Here is an 18862-nt window from a genome sequence, read left to right as displayed (position 1 = left end):
TCTGCTAACAATAGACCTGCTTGCTGAACTTTTCATTTTCTTCTCTTTCAAACTGAGGCCCTGCACAATATCTGGATGGATATTCACAACTGATCACAAGAGCAGATTTTCCAGGTGATTTTGGACGCTGAGGTGTTGAGTGTAGCTGCGATTTCCAGGGCCTGTCTGCCCATGGAAAGAAGAGAGGCCTATAAGTTCTGAATAGCAAACCTTTCCTAACCAAGGTGTGTTACCGCTGCCACAGGTAGGGCCATTAGCACACAGAAGGCTTGGCTGTTCCTGTCAGCTAATGTGTGCTGTAAGGTCTTTTGCTCGGCCCCTCTTCTCCATGCCTCCAAGGTCAAGAATGATCATTTTCTACTGTTTGGACCTGAAACCTAGTGTTCAGGGACTACTTAGACGAAAGCCTGGCTCCAGACTCTGGAATGAATCGAACAGTAGCCTGCGGCTCACAGACTGTGCTCCCATCTGGTCCAGTAAGAAGTAATAACAATAGAGAACGGAACAAATGCCACCCAGACTACCATTGACAAGAGTCTGCCTGTGTTTCTCTCTAAAACCTGACCTTGGTCAGAGCTGGTGCATCGTGAGATCACAGTACCAAGAGAAACAGGTTAAAGTGATATGCAGCTGGGGTACCACACAGGCTGTAAGGGACCTGGATCTCTGAAAAGTGCTCACAGTTGGGAAAACAGCTCCTAGTTTTGATCTCCCCACTTAGAGTCTGGGTGACACTGGGGACTCTCACAGATCTCTTCAGGTCTTGCATCCATTGTTAGTCAACTGAGACTAAGCTGCCTTACCCCACTATACCTAGAGAAAACGAAATGACAAAGAGAAAAACAAAATCTACAAAGCAGGGACGGGGAGGCGGCTCAGTGGGTATAATGCTTAGCACATAAGCATAAAGGTCCAAGTTTGGAGCATCTACAACCCTAGCACTAAGGGGACCAGACAGATTCATGAGCCTTCCAGTCTATCTAACCGCACTGATGAGATCTTGTCTGATATAGTAGTATAGAGAGGAAAAACTATGCCTAATATTGACCTCTGGCATCTACACACATGCACATATTCACTCACACACACATAAACTAGTATACACACAGTCAGAGAAAAAAAACCACGAAGTTGCAGACCTACCCTGCAGTGACTGGCCAACTATTTGTTTTCAGGTCCTATTGGCTCTATGCCTGCAAAGATGCACTCCATTTGCAGAGTGTGCCCTCCTGACACTGATCCCTGGGAAAGACCATGAGCAGTAGAGAGAATCTCTGTCTTTAGAAGGGGAGAATGAAATCTGAGAGGATCATCTCTTCAGTTCTCATTAGCTGAAGAGAGGAAACCAGAAGATATTAAAAAATTCATCAAAAAGGGCAAAAAGAGTTGTGTGAACTTGAGCAAACAGCAAAGAACAGAAATCGGGAGGAGCTTGGGGAGGGCACTGCATTCTCACCTTGAGTTTCCAGGACTCCCTTCCTCATGATTCAATAGTCTAGATTTTATACGTAGTTATACTAGAGAAGTGCAAATGACACTGCTGGATGTGATCAAAGCACAGAAGTCATAGTAGTGTCCTCTGCGGACACTTGCTATGCCCCATGACCATCGTCAGCGTCCCTTTAGCTGCAAAGCTGCTCCAGACAGCACCTGCTCCTGCATCATTCCATAAAGGCTTAGAAGCCTGGTCTAAGGTGAGCTTCCCTTCTCCTTGAATATCTCATAGTCTTTATCCATCTCCCCAGAGACCTGACAAAGCTTAGCCTTCAGTGACTTTGAGCATCAGCCTGCAGAGCCCTAAGTCTTTTTGGCAAACCCTGTGGCAGATAGCAGAACATCTATGCATCATATGAGCTCAAAATCAGGTTTGTGCACATATGATACACTAAAAAACTGAACAAAAGTAAAACAAGCTTTGCAGAAGGGTGTCTAGTTCTGGGTAGGAATGCCTGCTGGGGGCCACTGAGCAACTATCTTCTACAAGAATATGGCCTTGATTTACAGAAGTTATTGCCAGGTCTGGCACCAGCTGGAGCTCACTTCATTCGCATCTCAACCCACTCTACCCACAACTCCACCTACCCTAGCCAACTTTTTTGCTTCCCTTGAGTTCTCCTTGTTCTGTTCACCAAATCTCAAAGACTGATTGCACACGTGTGTGTGTGTGTGTGTGTGTGTGTGTGTGTGCTTCAGTTCTCAAGTCCTTCAAGCTGTGTTAAGTATGAACTAAGCCAAGCCCATGTTTCATCTGCCATTGATGTGGTTCACAATGCTAAAGAGCTTCATAGCATAATAACAGCTGATTCTGGAAGCACACATGGTAGGTCTAGGCAATTAGGAAATCCCAGTCAATAAAGTGTGGGCCTTGTCTTCAAGCCCCTGCAAGATGTCCCTTCACCTCTCGGGGAGTGAACTAAAGATGTGAATACAAACTGTTCACAGTCACCTTTATGTAAAGAGTTCTGTCTACCATCTAATATTATATCAAGAAAAGTGGCACTAGGAGAAGTTCACTGCCTGTGAAGCGAGGTGCTCATAAACACTAATTATATAACATGTGACGACGCTGTCTTCTCTTAAGATTGTGTGTGAACATGTGTATGGAATAAAAGCCCAACACTGGGACAATCTGTTTCCCATTCTGAGCATTCTTTTTCACAGCAACTCAGCCATTATGAGGCTTCTCAACTATACTAAAAAATCAACAGGCTTGCAAAGACCAGGTGGCATACAGGAGTCACAGAGTCTTGAGGTCAAACCCATATACTTGTGTCAAGGCCTAGGATCCTTCTACTACACCGGAGAGAATGCAATATGGTAACTGCTTCATTTGCTAGCAGAGGAAATTGAGACGGGCTATGGTTGAGTATGCTGAATGTGAGGGTGTCTCTCTTGTCTCCCACCCACTGTGCCTTGGAGACACCTTTCCACATCCCTGCTGACCTTCCCAATAAGCTTCTCTCAGAATTCTGGAGGGTCAAGATGGTTAAATTCAACAGAATTGCTTGAGAGCTCACCAGTGGACTAGGACAGACACAATCTGTTTAGTGACAAAAGTCATGCATGATTTCAGAATGGAACATGTAGACTGTTGTGGGCTCAACTCCCTCAGTCAATTCACAGCACGCATGTAAAACCATCCTCCAAAGGAGCTATGTCATCTTCAAGCTAAATGGGATGTTAAGTAGGTTAGGGGCTGCCTCCATCAGACACCAGGACCTCTACTCGCCCATGGCTCAGTGGTTCCATGGCCTCTACAAAAATGTAGAATAGAGAAGCTCGCTGTGCCAGGAGCTGCCCATCTCACTTCTGAATTTAATTACCCTTTAGAGAGCTCTCTGTGGGACTAGAAAAGTAAGCACAAGCTTCAGAGGTAGACTGCAGTGGGTGGATAGGTACTCTGCTAGGAACTGGGGACACAGAGCTGAGCCCAAGCCCTGGTCCAGTCTGTCATGAGCCGCACAACAGAATATCTGGATTGTGTATGCTTCTGCAATCCTCCTACCAAAGCCTGTGACACTATGCCAGGTATGAAATATTTCACAGAAGAAAGCAGTTACTAAATTAAATTAAAGATAATTATATTAAATAGACTACCATGAGATAAAATATTCAGTAATAATGCAGATATTTAAATTAAAGCTGTAGCATGTTGGCAGATTGATACCTTTGTCTCAATTTTCTCTTAGACTTTTGTCAAAATTGAACTCCCACATCATCTCCTATGAGAAGCTGTGGCCACTGCTAGACTGGGTCAGTTGCTTACCTCTGAGTACTGCCTCCTATTTGGCTTCTTTTTTGTAGGGATTCTAAATTCACAGGGTTGTGTGTCCCTATGTACCAGACTCACAGCAAGTCACAGACTATTCTCCACGTCTCCAAAGACCAGATCAAAGAAGAGAACAAAGTGGATTCTAAACCAGATTAATGAACTGAGACCAATCTCTCAGTTTTCAATATTCACCGCAAGCTCCTGTGGCAGAGGCTGGTCTTCAATCCTCTGCTGGATGTCAGACAATGGAGGCCATGCAGGTGAAACGGATGTGGGTGATTAGGACATAAGAAAGGGGACATGGTTTACTTACTCGAAGACCTTGAGGCCCAGGGGCTCCATCTCTGCCTTCTGGACCAACCAAACCCTTTAAGAGGAGAAGGAAAAAGGAGGGAGAGAACGTTAATTTGGGGTTCCAGATACTCTGCCCTCTTACTCTCACTGGACAGGGACGTGTCACTGCACCAAAATGGGAAATTGTGGGGTCAGAGGAGAAACAGCAATCTATGATCTTCAGTCTACTCTAAAGCATACAGATGGATTGGGGCTTCTTAAACCAAGAAGACACAGGCAAAGTCACACTCTCGGCACAGTAGGAACCCATGGCTAACTCAGTAGTTGGCATAAAGCACACAGAGAAGAATCATCTGAAACCCAAATGTCGAACTCTTATGTCTGCGTCCATTCTTTTCATTCAGAAGGAGTCAGCTCGGGAGTTTCTGACTCTTGGGAAACAACAAACAAAGTATGAAGGTTAACACAAACAAAACCTGGAGAGATGGCCCCACTGTTAAGAGCAGTGGTTTCTCTTCAAAAGGCCCTGTGGTTCAGTTCCCAGAAGCCACATGGCGGCTCGCAACCATCCACAGCACAAGTTCAAATGGATCCAACTCCTTTTTCTGAACTCCACAGGAACCAGGCACACACGTGCCTGCACTTTACAATCAATCATTCTCTAAACACTAGTATACATGAAGTAAACATAAATAAGTCCTTGAAACATGAAGTTGTCCCAAACAAAGTTATCTGGGAAAGGTGCATGTCAATTAGAGAAAGAATGTTGGTGGCCGTAAATGCTGTGTGACCTCTGGCGTTGTGAGTTAACAAACATTGCCAAATCCTGATCATGTCTTCTTTAGAGATGATGTATTCATCTGATGAGCATGTGAGAGGGCCACAGGAAGAGTGGACCCTTAGTCTCGGTGCATCACTGTAATTGTAAAGTACAAGCGGAAAAGCTTCATGGACAGGTGAGACCTTCATCTCAAGCTCTGGCTCCATTACCATGTGTCTAGAAACTTTGTTCATTATCTTAAATAATCAGTATCATGTAGGCACAGTCCCTATGGTAAAATGTTGCAGAACTCTTTGGTAACCAGACTATATTTGGAGCCATTGTCTTTTCTATAACACTAAGTGGGAAGGCAAATGTGTCCATGGCATGGTAGGGATGGCATGGGTGAGTTCTTCTTCTTCATAAGGAGAAATGTGCTGAGCTCAGGGCATATTAAGGGAGGAGACCCCCACAGGAGTTACTCTGCTTTAAGCATAGAAAACGCCTGTTACTGAGCAGGCCCTTTGGTGGCCTCCTCACTGACACCCACATTCAGGGGGTCTGGGTCAGTCCCATGCTTTCCACACAGCCATCAATCTGGGGTCCAAGCGCTCCCCCTTGTTCAAGTCAACTGTTTCTGTGGGTTAAGCCAGCCCAGTCTTAACTCCTTTTCCCATGAGCTCTCCCTTTCTGACACTGGATTCCAGGAGTTCAGTTCAGTGTTTATCTGTGGATATCGGCCTCTGCTTTCATCAGTCGCTGGATGAAGGTTCTGTTTCCCAAACTCTCTGGCTATGGGATGTATAGTCAAAAACAACATAAAATACCTTGTGGTAACACTAACCAAACAAGTGAAAGACCTGTACCGCAAGAACTTTGAGTCTTTAAAGAAAGAAATTAAAGAAGACACCAGAAAATGGAAAGATCTCCCATGTTCTTGGATAGGTAGGATCAATGTAGTAAAAATGCCAATCTTACCGAAAGCAATATACAGATTTAACGCAATCCCCATTAAAATCCCAGTGCAATTCTTCACAGAGCTTGAAAGAATAATTCTCAGTTTCATATAAAAAAACAAAAGACCCAGGATAGCCAAAACAACCCTGTTCAACAAGGCAACTTCCGGAGGCATCACCATCCCTGACTTCAACCTGTATTACAGAGCTATAGTCCTGAAACCAGTTTGGTACTGGCACAAAAATAGACAGGTAGACCAGTGGAATCAAATTGAACACCCCGACATTAACCCATACACATATAAGCACCTGATTTTTGACAAAGAAGCTAAAAATATACAAACGAAAACAAAAAGCATCTTCAACAAATGGTGCTGGCATAACTGTATATTGGCATGCAGAAGACTGCAGATAGATCCATGTCTTTCTCTGTGCACAAAACTTAAATCCAAATGGATCGAAGACCTCAACATAAATCCAGCCACACTAAACCTCTTAGAAGAGAAAGTAGGAGGCACCCTTGAACGAATTGGTACAGGAGACCGCTTCCTGATCATAACTCCAGTAGCACAGACACTAAGCTCGACAATTAATAAATGGGACCTCCTAAAACTGAGAAGCTTCTCTAAGGCAAAGGACACAGTCAACAACACAAAAAAGCAACCCACAGAATGGGAAAATATATTCACAAACCCCACTTCTGACAGAGGGCTGATATCCAAAATTTACAAAGAACTCAAGAAGCAAGTCTCCAAAACACCAAAGGATCCAATCAAAAAGTGGGGTACAGAACTAAATAGAGAATTCTCAACTGAGGAGTCTAAAATGGCTGAGACACACTTAAAAAAGTGCTCAACATCCCTAGCCATCTGGGAAATGCAAATCAAAGCAACTCTGAGATACTATCTTACTCCTGTCAGAATGGCTAAAATCAAAAACACCAATGACAGTTTATGCTGGAGAGGATGTAGAGAAAGGGGAACATTCCTCCATTGCTGGTGGGAGTGCCAACTCATACAGCCACTTTGGAAATCAGTATGGAGATTCCTCAGGAAAATGGGAATCAGCCTATCACAAGACCCAGCAATTCTACTCTTAGGCATATATACCCAAAAGATGCACATTCATACAATAAGGACATCTGTTCCACTGTATTCATAGCAGCATTATTTGTAATAGCCAGAACCTGGAAGCAACCTAGATGCTCCTCAACTGAAGAGTGGATAGAGAAAATGGGGTACATTTATACAATGGAGTACTATTCGGTGGAAAAAAGTGGAATCTTGAAATTTTCAGGCAAATGGATGGCACTAGAAGAAACCATCCTGAGTGAGGTAACCCAGTCACAAAAAGTGCCGGCATATTTCTATAACCATTGATCACAGCACTGTTCAACCTTCATCAGAAAACCTTACTGAAATAGATGGGAATTTACACAGAGACCCACAATACAGAGAGTGAGAGACTTTGGAACACTCAGTTCTAAATGGGATGTCTTCATTAAATCCTTCTCCAAGACTCAGAGATCTATGCAGAAGAGGGGACAGAAAGACTGTAAGAGCCAGAGGTGGTAGACAACTCCAGGGAAACTGTCTTCCAGACACAACAGGACTGATGCACTTATGAACTCGGAACTGTGACAGCATGCAGAAGATCTCACAGGTTCAAACCAGATACAATCCCAGTATTAAGAAAGGAAACGGACACACAGTTACACCTCTAACTAAGAGTCCATTTGCAATTTATACCTTGTTGAAAGAGTTTTTTTCCTACATAGTGTCACTTGGTTCATCAACCATACTGCAGGGTGGGCCCCATGCCCAGGATTGGTTGGCAAACACAAAAGAGACTTCATGGTTTGGGGAAGGGTGTGTGTGTGTGTGTGTGTGTGTGTGTGTGTGTGTGTGTGTGTGTGTGTGTGTGTGTGTGTGTGGTGCATGCTCTTTTGTTTTGTTTTAGTATTATTTTGTCTTGTTGATTTTAGTTCATTTGTGGTTTTTCAATGTTTGTTATTGAGACAGAGAGAGACGTTAATTGAGTAGGGAGGATCTGGGAGAAGTTGAGAGAAGTGAAAGAAAGTTATCAGAATATATTGTATGTAAACAAAAGGAACCAGAATGAAGGATTGTGGTAAAATACACCAGTAGATAAATGTGATTCTAAAAATACATTGTATGAAAAAATTTAAGCAAAAAGAATTTTTAAAGAAGTTTAGTCCTAGACTCCTGTTCCCCTTTTAGCACCTTCAACTGGTGCTTCCTGAGCTCTGACTAATGAAATTTCATTACCATACAATTTTGTTGTATGAGGTCCCACTCTCCAATGGCAGGCATGTACAGAATCAATGACATCTTCAGTAACCTCAGACAATTCTCTCAACAAAAATTCTGACTCTAGTGGAAGAACACAGGAGATCTTCAAGTCCTTCTCCATCGCATACTTCATGATGAAAATTGCCAGCGCGATTGTTTTGTATCTTAATGGTTTTTCAAGCCAGTCAACCACCACCACCGCTGAAGATACTGTAGAGTAAGTCATTATTTTCCAGTAGTGGTCTAGAGTATATATTTACATGCACACAGAAACTAAACCTCTCAAAACTTGCAGTTATGCTAGACAGACGGCTGTGAGATGGGCCTGAGAATGGGAGAGCAGAAGACAGCTCTACTGGCCCAAAAGTTTTGATATTAAATTGTCCTCATTATGATGTAATCAAATACTATCTCGGTTTGTCTTGTTTACCACCCCTTGTCACAGTGTCCTAATGATGAACAGCCTCTAAAACTCCATGTGAATCAATTTATAGATGCAGCTGCTAGCTGTTTCATAAAAAAACAAACAAGACAACAACAACAAAAAAAAAACCCAATTACAATTATGTAAAGAAATCAGAACGTGTTGCCTGAAAATGAAAGTTTAGTGCTCTCTCTCTCTCTCTCTCTCTCTCTCTCTCTCTCTCTCTCTCTCTCTCTCTCTCTCTCTCTCTCTCACACACACACACACACACACACACACACACACACACACACACACGGAGTTCACTACTTTAAATGCCCCCGTGGAGTTCACTGCATTTTTATCAATTATCCTAAGAATCTGAACTTTCACCATAAATGATCACAGGGGCCCTTCAATGTCCTACCCCAAAATGGTTCTTTTCCACATCATTAGGCTCTTAACAGAGACAGAAATCAGTGCACCGAGCCTCTGAATAATCAAGGCTAATCAGAGAGTTGGGGAAAAGAGAGATGCATGAAGTAGCTCAGCTGGCCTTCCGTGTCCGTTCTGAACAGAAACTGACACACAGGAAGTCTATGATCGTGGCATGTTTGGGGACAGGAGACTCTGAATGCAGACTGTGTGATATTTGTACTCGACACTGTGTCAGCAGCAATGCCACCTGTCCACAGTTCCCTGTCCCATGGAGGATGGTAATAGCTACCCTGAGTGATAGCAGTGCTTTTGAAATAATTCTCTGTTCAGAAAAAGGAGCCGATATACATTTTCAGTCCTACAGGGTAGGCACACCTGCCAGAGGGGAGCAGTGACTTACCGGTGCTCCTGGAGGCCCAGGAAGGCCTTGGTGACCTCTTGGTCCAGGGGCTCCCTGAAAAGACAAGCAAACAGGCATTAGTCACCACTACATGATCAGGGATACCATCAACCATGGCCTTTCATTGACAAGAACTTCTTTCCCAAATTCCCAAAAGGCATAAAAGGCATGGATACAGGCATTTAATTCCCGGCTGGAAGTCAACTGTACATACCCCTGAAAGAACTCCTGAGCCCAACCCTCTAGGTGTGGTCTTTCTTCTGCAACAGCTTAAACCCCCACATGAGAAAGACCCGTTTTCCATACCTGCTCTCCCTTCAGGCCCTCTTTCTGCACCTGAGAGACAAACAGGAGTGAGAAAAGGTGTCATCATTTCCTCAACAACAACCAGACAGTCCCATCCCAGCTGTCTACTTTGGATGCCATGATGCTGTGGCTTACGACTCTTCTTCTCAAATCTGGTTCATTGTTTGGTGTTGAATGCTATTTTGTTAAAGGTTTTAGCAACACACATTATGCATACAGAATAGTGGTTTCACTATGGCGTTTTCATGCACAAATATAGTATTTCCTGATTACATTCCTCCCTCAGCATCCACTAGCTACCTATAGATTCCAGGTTCTCTCATCAGATGAGTTCTTCCAGTACCCAATTGCATTAGCTAGTGAGTACACAGTCCGACCCTCAGTAACTTACCACAGAGCCTGGCACACCAGGGGGTCCTGCAGGTCCCACATCTCCCTGCAGAGGGACAGAAAGTAGATCAACAGCTATTGATGCCACCCTCTTCCTTTGTCCCTTCTCAGGTTCCTGCTTATCTCAAACACCAAGAGGATTTTCTCCGTGTTCCACCACACACATCACTGTCATGCCTGGACTTTCCTCTACCTCAGAGTATTCCAGAAACTTCTGCATCTGATTCTCATCTCACTCTCAAGCTCAGAGGCTCCTGGAGGGCATGAGTCTTTTTATTTTCTCTTTGTGTCCATTCAGACCAGCACCTCACTGGTTATTGTGTGAGATTTGTCACATCTACGTACTGTTTCAGAAACAGTATTAGAACACCATTCTGGGGATAGCAGATATAAAAATAGGCTGTGTTGGCTAAGAAGACAACGGGATTTCTATGTTTGCAGTGGCCCACGCTCATAATTTAGCACATGGTCAGCACTTATTGAACGTCTACCAAAAGAGTACTAAGAAAGTGCTGTGAAGTTCCATTCGTCTTCATTTCCATTATACACAGTCATGTTTCATGTCTGCCCTCCTTCATCTGTGGGTCACTGAGCCACATTGGCTCTGGCTCTATCAAGTTTCCCGGGACATGACTGATACCATAGTTCCACACAAGACATGTCTGTTAACTGTGGCGATACAAAACTCTTGATTTCATGACTCCCATACCTGATACCTAATACCCCTAGCAGGAACACTTTTATCTTACCTACAAGAGCTGCTCAAGCATTACTGAATAAGTGAGCAAATGAATAAATGAGGCACTGAACAAAGATGAGAGCCTACCAAATCTCAAGACTAGGTAGGAATAACTAGTGACTCATGACATGCTTGCCATTGTCTGCTGCATTTAGGGGTATGTTACACTGAGAAATAATAGGGAACATCCTTCTGTATATATGTTTCTCTTATTGGTTGATGAATAAAACAGATAGGCGGGGCTAGGAGACAAGGAGGATGCTGTGGAGAGAAAGGCAGAGAGACCGCAAGGAGACGCCATGTAGCCCAAAGGAGTAACAAGTTCAGGCATTCTCCAGTAAGCCAAGACCACATGGAAATACATAGATTAATAGTTATGGGTTAATAATTAAAAGAGAAGTAGCCAGTAAGAAGCCTAAGCCATTGGCCAATAGTTTATAATTAACACAGCATCTGTTGTGCTTATTTGGGGCAAGGCAGCTGCGGATCCAGGCTGGACAAGAAGCTCTAGCAACAAAATAGCACCTCCAACTTGGGTTGTGAGAATTTCCACATAAAACCTGACAAAAGCTTAAGAAGGATTCTAAAAACAAAAGAACAAAGTCAAGCACAGCTTCATGGTAGCAGCATTTTCTCGGGTGGGCTATGCTTGCTAGAGGCAAGCAGAGGGTTGCAGCTACTTTAAGAGAGTATGGCTCTTTTAAGAGGTCCTGCTACCAAACAATTAAATGATGTGTACAAGCAGTTGGCAGAGCCGTGGTCACATCTCCAAGTCACACAGCATGCTGCATGGCCGATTTAGCTTTGACTCAAACAGACAAAAAAAGGTTGAAGAGTTGAGGCAGTGAGCACAGCTCCCAGTGCTGCTGGTTGATTGGCTCGGATTTAAGGTCAATTTGTTATAAGTCTACTCTTACTTGGGCATTGTGTTTATGCAGCTCATTTAAAACTGTAATGTATAATTAAACACAGATACAGATAGTCACCTATAATAGTCAAAACCTACAGTTATGTTAGATTTTTCTAGATATGCAGAGATATATTTCAGATGGATAGATATTCTTCAAACCCTTCAAAGACCTACAGCATTTAAAATGGTTTAGGGTTTTTCATGACAGTGAGACACAACTGCTCCTGGCAATACCAATTACAACAGAGAGGAAGATGGGCATAAAAGAAACTCGTTATGGAGTTTGCCTTCAACATGGCAGGAAGAGCCATTTGGACAAGAAACTGCTCTTGCCTGGACCGCTTGAAAGCATGCATGCTGTCCAAACTGGACAAGCAAGTTATAAAAAGGTGACTGTTGAACTTGCCAAGAGACAGGATGTTCCTTCAAAAAGTCTGCCAGACATTCTGAACCTATGGGCTGAACAGGGATGCTCCAACATTACAGAGGAACTTTGGGCAACTGTCCAGGCAGCAAGATGTCTCTGTCAGTTCTAGAGTTTATATATTATCCTTCTGTGGTCTTTGATGGAGTTAAAGACAGATAGTTATTGTTATGATTTTCCTTAGTTATGATAAAAGTAAGTTACACATAAAACTTTAGACTCACAAAGATAGGATAAATGATAGAATATTTTATTTAAATTTTGTCAAATATAAATGGACTAAATATCGTTAACTTTAGTTCTTGCTTGACAACTGTTTTGTTATATATAATTTTACTATGTTAAAGTTAAAATCCTTTTATTTAGAAAGAAAGAGGAGATGATGGGGGAGGTCCTTCTGTATTCTGTGAATATATGTTTCTCTTATTGGTTGATGAATAAATAAATGATGATTAAAAAAATAAAAAATAAATAAAAAATAAAAAGCCGGGCGTTGGTGGCACACGCCTTTAATCCCAGCACTCGGGAGGCAGAGGCAGGCGGATCTCTGTGAGTTCGAGGCCAGGCTGGACCGACAGCCTCCAAAACAGAGAAACCCTGTCTCGTAAAACCTAAATAAATAAATAAATAAATAAATAAATAAATAAATAAATGATGATTGGCCACTAGTCAGGCAGGAAATATGGGCGGGGATACTAGAATTCTGGGAAGAGAAAAGGCAGGAAAGCAGTCAAGAGAAGGAGATGCCATGTATCCGCCAAAGGAGTAACAAACTGGAGCATTACAGGCATGCCACAGCCTCCTGGCGATACTTAGTTTAATAGAAATGGGTTAATAATTACAAAAGAGATAGCCAATAAGAGCCATCAGCCAAACAGTTTATAATGAATATAAGCTTCAGTGTGCCTATTTGTGACTAAACCACTGTGAGACTAGGCAAGAAACTTCATGTGTGGATGTGTTTGTGTGTCTCCATGTGTGTGCATGAAAGTGTGTGCAAGCACCTCTGTGTAGATGCACGTGAGTTCAGGTATCTTCCTCAGTCACTCACCACTCTATTTATTGAGGAAGGATCTCTAGCTAAACCACAGAGCTCATCAATAATTTGGTTAACAGACATAGCTAGTTTGTTCTGGGGATCACCTATCTCTGACTTCCTATCAAGTGCTAGAATTACCAACAGAACACCACACCCACCTATTTTTTTTACTTCAATGTGGCTGCAAAGTTTTATCTACTAAGTCATCTTTCCAGCCCCCAACTGCTCTTTTCTATGCCAAAAGGTATACATAAAATGCCACAGGAAACCTGCAACTTTATATGTAAATTTAGAAATAAAATTTATAAAATCTAAAAGCACTTGAATGACAGATTAACTCACTATGCATTCATTTTGGTCTCTCACTATAATTGAGTTCTGCCTAACAGGTATCCTTATTTTCTCTGAGTTACCACTGCATGGAAACACACACACACACACACACACACACACACACACACACCCTCACACGCTCACACACACACACACACGTGCTGCCTTTTGCAGGGAAGTCTCTGGCCAAGGTCTGTTGTCCCCACACACACACACACACACAAAACAGGCCAGTGTAACAAGCATCATTAGGTCTTACTGACTTGAACAAGTAATTTATTTTCAGATTTTATGTCCCTGCAGGAGTATTAAAATTCCAGTACAGGAATAACACAGCAATGCAAATCTCAGTTGTAAAATCAGCCAGCAGTGGAGAAATGATGTCACAGGCTGAGCAAAAGAGAATCAGCATTCCCTAGCCCTGTCCCACAGTGCCTGCTTTCTATTGATCGACACATTGTTTGATTTGGAATTCATGCTGCACACCCCATTTGTTCCTGCCAATCGTTCAAAGAAACCCCTTCTTGTACTTTAACTGTTTGCAGGGAACTGGACTGTTCCAAGATGGCCACTATCTGCCTCCTGCCTGCTAGAGACACTCTGAAAAGCAGAGATACAAGGTTGTTCTGATCCCACAGCATCAACACACTGTTTCCCACCATCCCCAAGTCTTTCCAGCCACCTGTGTCTGGGACTGCTTCACTTATTTTAAATCCCTCCGCCCCCCTTCCTACTGTGAAACCACGCCCACTTCATTCACCTTTGCTTGCTGACTGGAATGCTTAGAGGTTTATCATCTTCTCATCCTGGAAGAAACCCTACTTGCAGTCCCTTGGGTTGAGATACAAAATTCTCAGCACCACATTTATTAAGCTAAGCTTTGTTGAAGGTACTCTTAACACAGAAGACCAGCGTGAAGGGACATGGCTGCTAGCATGATTATTAGAAGGCCATTTCCAGAGATGACCCAAAACAATTGTAAGATTCTTAGGAAGAGAGAAATGAAGGAAGAATATGAAGTACAAAGTTTTAAATTATTTTTTACCTATCCATAGCATCCCTTACTTCAAGCAGCATTTTAAGTAGCAAAAGATTTTAATATATCTAGATATAACAGTAGTTTTATTTGGGGTTTGTTTTTAATGGGTATTTATTCTTAAGGCAGGAAAACAATTCAAATGAAACAGGCAGAAGAACCGACTGGGGAGTTCCTGATGCCCAGTGAGCCTCCTCTGTTTGCACTCTTCCCAGAGGGCCTGCTGGCTCGGGCTAGCTTACCTTCTCTCCTCGGGGTCCTGCCACACCAGGAGGTCCAGGTCTTCCCTGAGGAAAGAAAGCAAAGGCAGATTAGGGCAGGCCCCAGGGATGCACAGAGATAAGTGGTGAAGGGGAGCATTCAGTAAAGTGCAGCTTGAACAGAGCCCTGGTAACTCTTAGGAGCCCAGGCCCCAGGACTCCAGGCTTCCCAGCTAGGGAGCTCTTCCTCTGGATCTGAATCCCACATCACTGAGCTGGCGTTTTTGGAATCATGCTGGCATTGCAACTGGACATCACAGTTTGAGCAAACAGCACAAGGCTACCTTTTGCATAAAGATGAAAGTGCCAGAGAGAGAACCTCACAAAAGCAAAAGCAGAAACCACCCAGATCTGCCTTGAGCTAGAGGGCAGAGGGCAGAGGGCAGAGGGCAGAGTCTGATGGAGCCCTTTGGAAATGCTTAGAGGTCTTGGGTCTGGGTGGTTTTGAAATTAGGAAAGGACAACAGTCTGCCTAGACTAGGACCAGGATTAGGAAACTGCCATGGGAAACTAAGGCCCAGAGAGGCATCACATGAGACGTCAAAGGCATAGGGCTACTGTCGGCATGCTACAGGGGAAGAGAGGAGAGATCAGGATCTGCCCTGAGCTGGACAGGCCATGGCCACCCACCAAGAATGGACTGCAAGGAGGAATTTACTGTAAACCATGGGAATGAGGCCATTGTGCCCAGAGCTCTCACTTCCTTCTGCTCTTAGGGGAAGTCCAACTAAGACATCAGCTTCCAGTATATCCTTCTAGAGCCTAAGCCACAGACGCGCTTTCTCAGGAACAACTGTTATGTCTATAGTGGCACAGTCCTGACTTCATGGATTTCACAGTTCCGTCTCTTTCATCCATATCAATACAGCCTATTGTACACAGCCCCATCCCCTCCATCTGCACCAATGCGTCCTGCTGCGCTCAACTCACTCTTCCTGATGAGCATCTGGGCTGCTTCTAACCGTTTCTTCTAGAAATGCGTTGCAGGTACTGCCCCTGTATGCTCACTCCTCTGAGCATGTGCATCACCCATGGGCTTTACACTATGATAACATATCCTGCTATCCGAGGTGTAAGGGGTGCAAAGCAGTATGCTTTCTGGATTTCTGTAGTACTGGGGCTTGGAGGATCAATATACTTGCGGTCTGGGCCTTGCACTACTGTTGCTCCCAGTAATCAGGGAAGAAGTCGAGGTTGGTGCCAAGGTGCACTCATTCTTGTCCCAAAGAACATGGCCCAGCAGCCCCACCTACCTGCTCTCCTGTCTCTCCAGGCTTCCCAGGGAATCCATCCAGGCCTCGCTGACCCTGGCAAGGAAGGAAAATGAAGAAATGAAGAGCAAATGAGTAGTCACTTAGGGTGCCTGGACACTCTATGGTCACTGGCACAGAAAGGAAAGGCAACCTGGCCCTGAGTGTCAAGCACGCCGGATCCCCTCTCCACCAGGCTCTCTTCCACATACAGGGGAGCTAAGCACATCACACAGACAGCTCCAGAAGAGAAGTTATTGGGGTCAAAGAGAAGAGGTGAAATGTTAAAGACACTATATTCTGTTTCTGTCTCCCTGTGTGACCCAGGGGTAGCATAATCTCCTCATCACATGTATCTTTATGGGAGTAAAAGAAACAGATGGTGTTACACAGTCAGTAAAATGGCAGGCACACTGTGTGTATTATCTACGGATGCAGCAAATATGAGCATCTACCAGACCCCCTGCCCTTGGAATGTGCAGTTGGTTTGAATCTCCTATTTGATGTAGTACCTCGGGCAAGCATCCTCCCTGTACTTCCTGGGAACAGCAATGCCTCCCTCAAGACACTGACAAATCAGTGAGATGTGCCAGCCTTCTCTCTGCCGCATGCTAGCTTGCTCTGGCAGAGTCAGTTAGTTGACATCTAGTGTCCTGAGCTGCAGTCATCACCCAGAAGGACTGCAATGGCTCAGGTGAGGGAAAAAGGCTAACACCCTGCCAGGGTCCTTCACGCTAACCTTAGGACGCTCTCGGGGTGCCTCAGCTGCTGTGGCTCCTTCTTTCTCATGGCTCTGCTTCAATTCACTTCCTTGACCCCTCTGGCCAATTAGATGCTCCAAGGTGCACTCATTGTCCTCTGCCTCATCTCCCCTAATTCAATTTGTGTTTATTCTCCTATCCACGGGAAGAGGTAAGGCCCGGCCATACTCTACACAGCTGTGTCCCCCAGGCCCAGCCTAGAACAGCTCTAGGTAACATTAACTGAGTTTCAGGAACACATGAAAATTATTCTGGTCTCTTCTGTTTCCCTGTGGCTTATTTTCCAAACTGTTTTTTTGTTTTGTTTTGTTTTGTTTCTTTCATTTTTGTTTCATTTTGTTTCCTTAACATGTGTGCTTCTTTCTAGAAGCTAGTTTTGGACATGTGAGTGAAGATTCATGTCTGTCACTAATGTGTGTCTGAGTTGCTCAACTCTGTGAATGGGGCTTCCAATAGGAGAAGGCTGCCCTGGTCCTCTCCCTCTGAGGGTTGCTGGCTAATGGGGAGTGCTCCTCTCTGGGGGCAGGGGTGGGGCAAGCCTGATGCTCTCCTGCCCACATGAAGTAAGAGTTGTGGCAGAACTGCTCAAGAGAGCTCCCCCAGAGCTACATCCCAGTTAACCACTTACAGCTATTCCACAGCTACACCCCAGTTAACTGCTCACAGCTCCCCCAGAGCTGCACCCCAGTTAACCACTCACAGCTATTCCAGAGCCCTCCTCCTGGAATCCAGTGGCTTGAATTTGGGGGCTGCCCTAGAAGCTAAGTCTCTTAGCATGCAACTTGTAATTTCCTTTCACCTGCACCCATGCACATGTAACCATCACGGGTGCTTTCTGTCTTCTAGAAACTATTTAGTATGTCTTGAACAATTGATTTCTACTTTAAAGTACTATGTGTTAATGCTTTTAGAAAGCCCCCTCAGCATAGGAGGCTCACACCACGGGGAGAAGTGGTTTCTGTATGTTTCCTCTCTGCCCAGGTGTTCCACATCTGTTATTATGCGTTACCTCCTCTCTATTCCTTGTGATACTGGCCAGCTTGAACACAGACAAATGAGAAAACCAAGGCTCAGAGTTAAGGAGCTATTTGATCAAGCTGAGTATGTGAAAGTAGAAACAATTCTGGAGCATCCTGACCTGAAATCCTCAGCCTGCCCCAGGACCTGTTAGCGTCTGGGCTCCCTTTGGATGCCTAGGCTGGGTGAGTTGTAAGAGTTTAGTGTCCATGGTGCTCACTCCTCTTCTCCAGCTAGGTTATGCCTGCATCTCCAAAGCCACAAGAATGGAATCATGTAGTGGAACCATAAGAAATAGCAGAAACTGCTGATTTCCAGCACAGAATACTCTCTCCACTAAATATCGCCTGGCACTTGGGCGCTCCCCAGAATTCAGAGCAAAGGTGGGCCTGACGACCAGACACTAAGAGACAAGCTCTGAGTCAAAGCAGAAGACTCTGCCTATGCCCAGTCCTCTATTTCTTATGTCTTCACATCCAAAGCCCAAATTGAGTCACGTCCAGTACTCAGAGTTCTCCCACTGTAGCTCAATCAGGGACAGATGAAAAAGGAGGCAGACCTGACGGGACACCTCGTCAGCTCAATAGTCTGCATTATGTCTCAACGGCAGATGTACCAAGCAGCAAGCAGGAATGCAGACAGAGGAGCAGGAATTCGTGAGAGCACAGACGACCGAAGCAGGGAGGGGACTGACACATGTGAGATGACACACACAGGCAGTGCAGCAGACAGCAAGTCAAACAAAGAATTGGAGGAGATTCAGAGGCAGCAAGGAAAGGACACGCAGAACATGCACACATAGCTAGGAGATGTAGCGAGGGAAACGGCAAAGAGAAAGATGGACTGGAGAGACATAAACAAAGAGATGCTGAGACAGAAAGTCGGGCTATATACAGGAAAAGGAAGGAGGGAGGAAAAGAGGGAGGGAGGGAGGGAGGGAGGGAGGGAAGGAGGGAGGGAGGGAGGGAAGGAGGGAGGGGAGGGGGGGACAGACCAGACAAACAGGCATATCAAGGATCTGAGACAATGACAAATAGGGAAAGAGAGCCTCATGTTGAAACC

General features: G+C 44.4%; 1 protein-coding gene across 2 annotated transcripts in view; it reads right to left on the bottom strand.

Moving 5' to 3' along the window:
- The window catches only part of Col22a1 (collagen type XXII alpha 1 chain), a 258039-nt gene that overhangs the window by 142244 nt on the left and 96933 nt on the right, over positions 1 to 18862 (bottom strand). For both annotated transcript variants that reach the window (XM_040735687.1, XM_040735686.1), the window contains exons 17-22: positions 16026 to 16079; positions 14755 to 14799; positions 10033 to 10077; positions 9642 to 9671; positions 9336 to 9389; positions 4086 to 4139 (exon numbers count right to left, since the gene is read on the bottom strand). In XM_040735687.1, coding sequence (XP_040591621.1) covers positions 4086 to 4139; positions 9336 to 9389; positions 9642 to 9671; positions 10033 to 10077; positions 14755 to 14799; positions 16026 to 16079 — 282 coding nt within the window. The remainder of the gene's footprint in view (positions 1 to 4085; positions 4140 to 9335; positions 9390 to 9641; positions 9672 to 10032; positions 10078 to 14754; positions 14800 to 16025; positions 16080 to 18862) is intronic.

Source organism: Mesocricetus auratus, unplaced genomic scaffold, assembly GCF_017639785.1.
Source record: "Mesocricetus auratus isolate SY011 unplaced genomic scaffold, BCM_Maur_2.0 Super-Scaffold_100047, whole genome shotgun sequence".
In the NCBI taxonomy this organism is placed as follows: domain Eukaryota; kingdom Metazoa; phylum Chordata; class Mammalia; order Rodentia; family Cricetidae; genus Mesocricetus; species Mesocricetus auratus.
The sequence above is the reverse complement of the archived record's forward strand: the minus strand, read 5'-3'. Positions and strand labels throughout refer to the sequence as shown.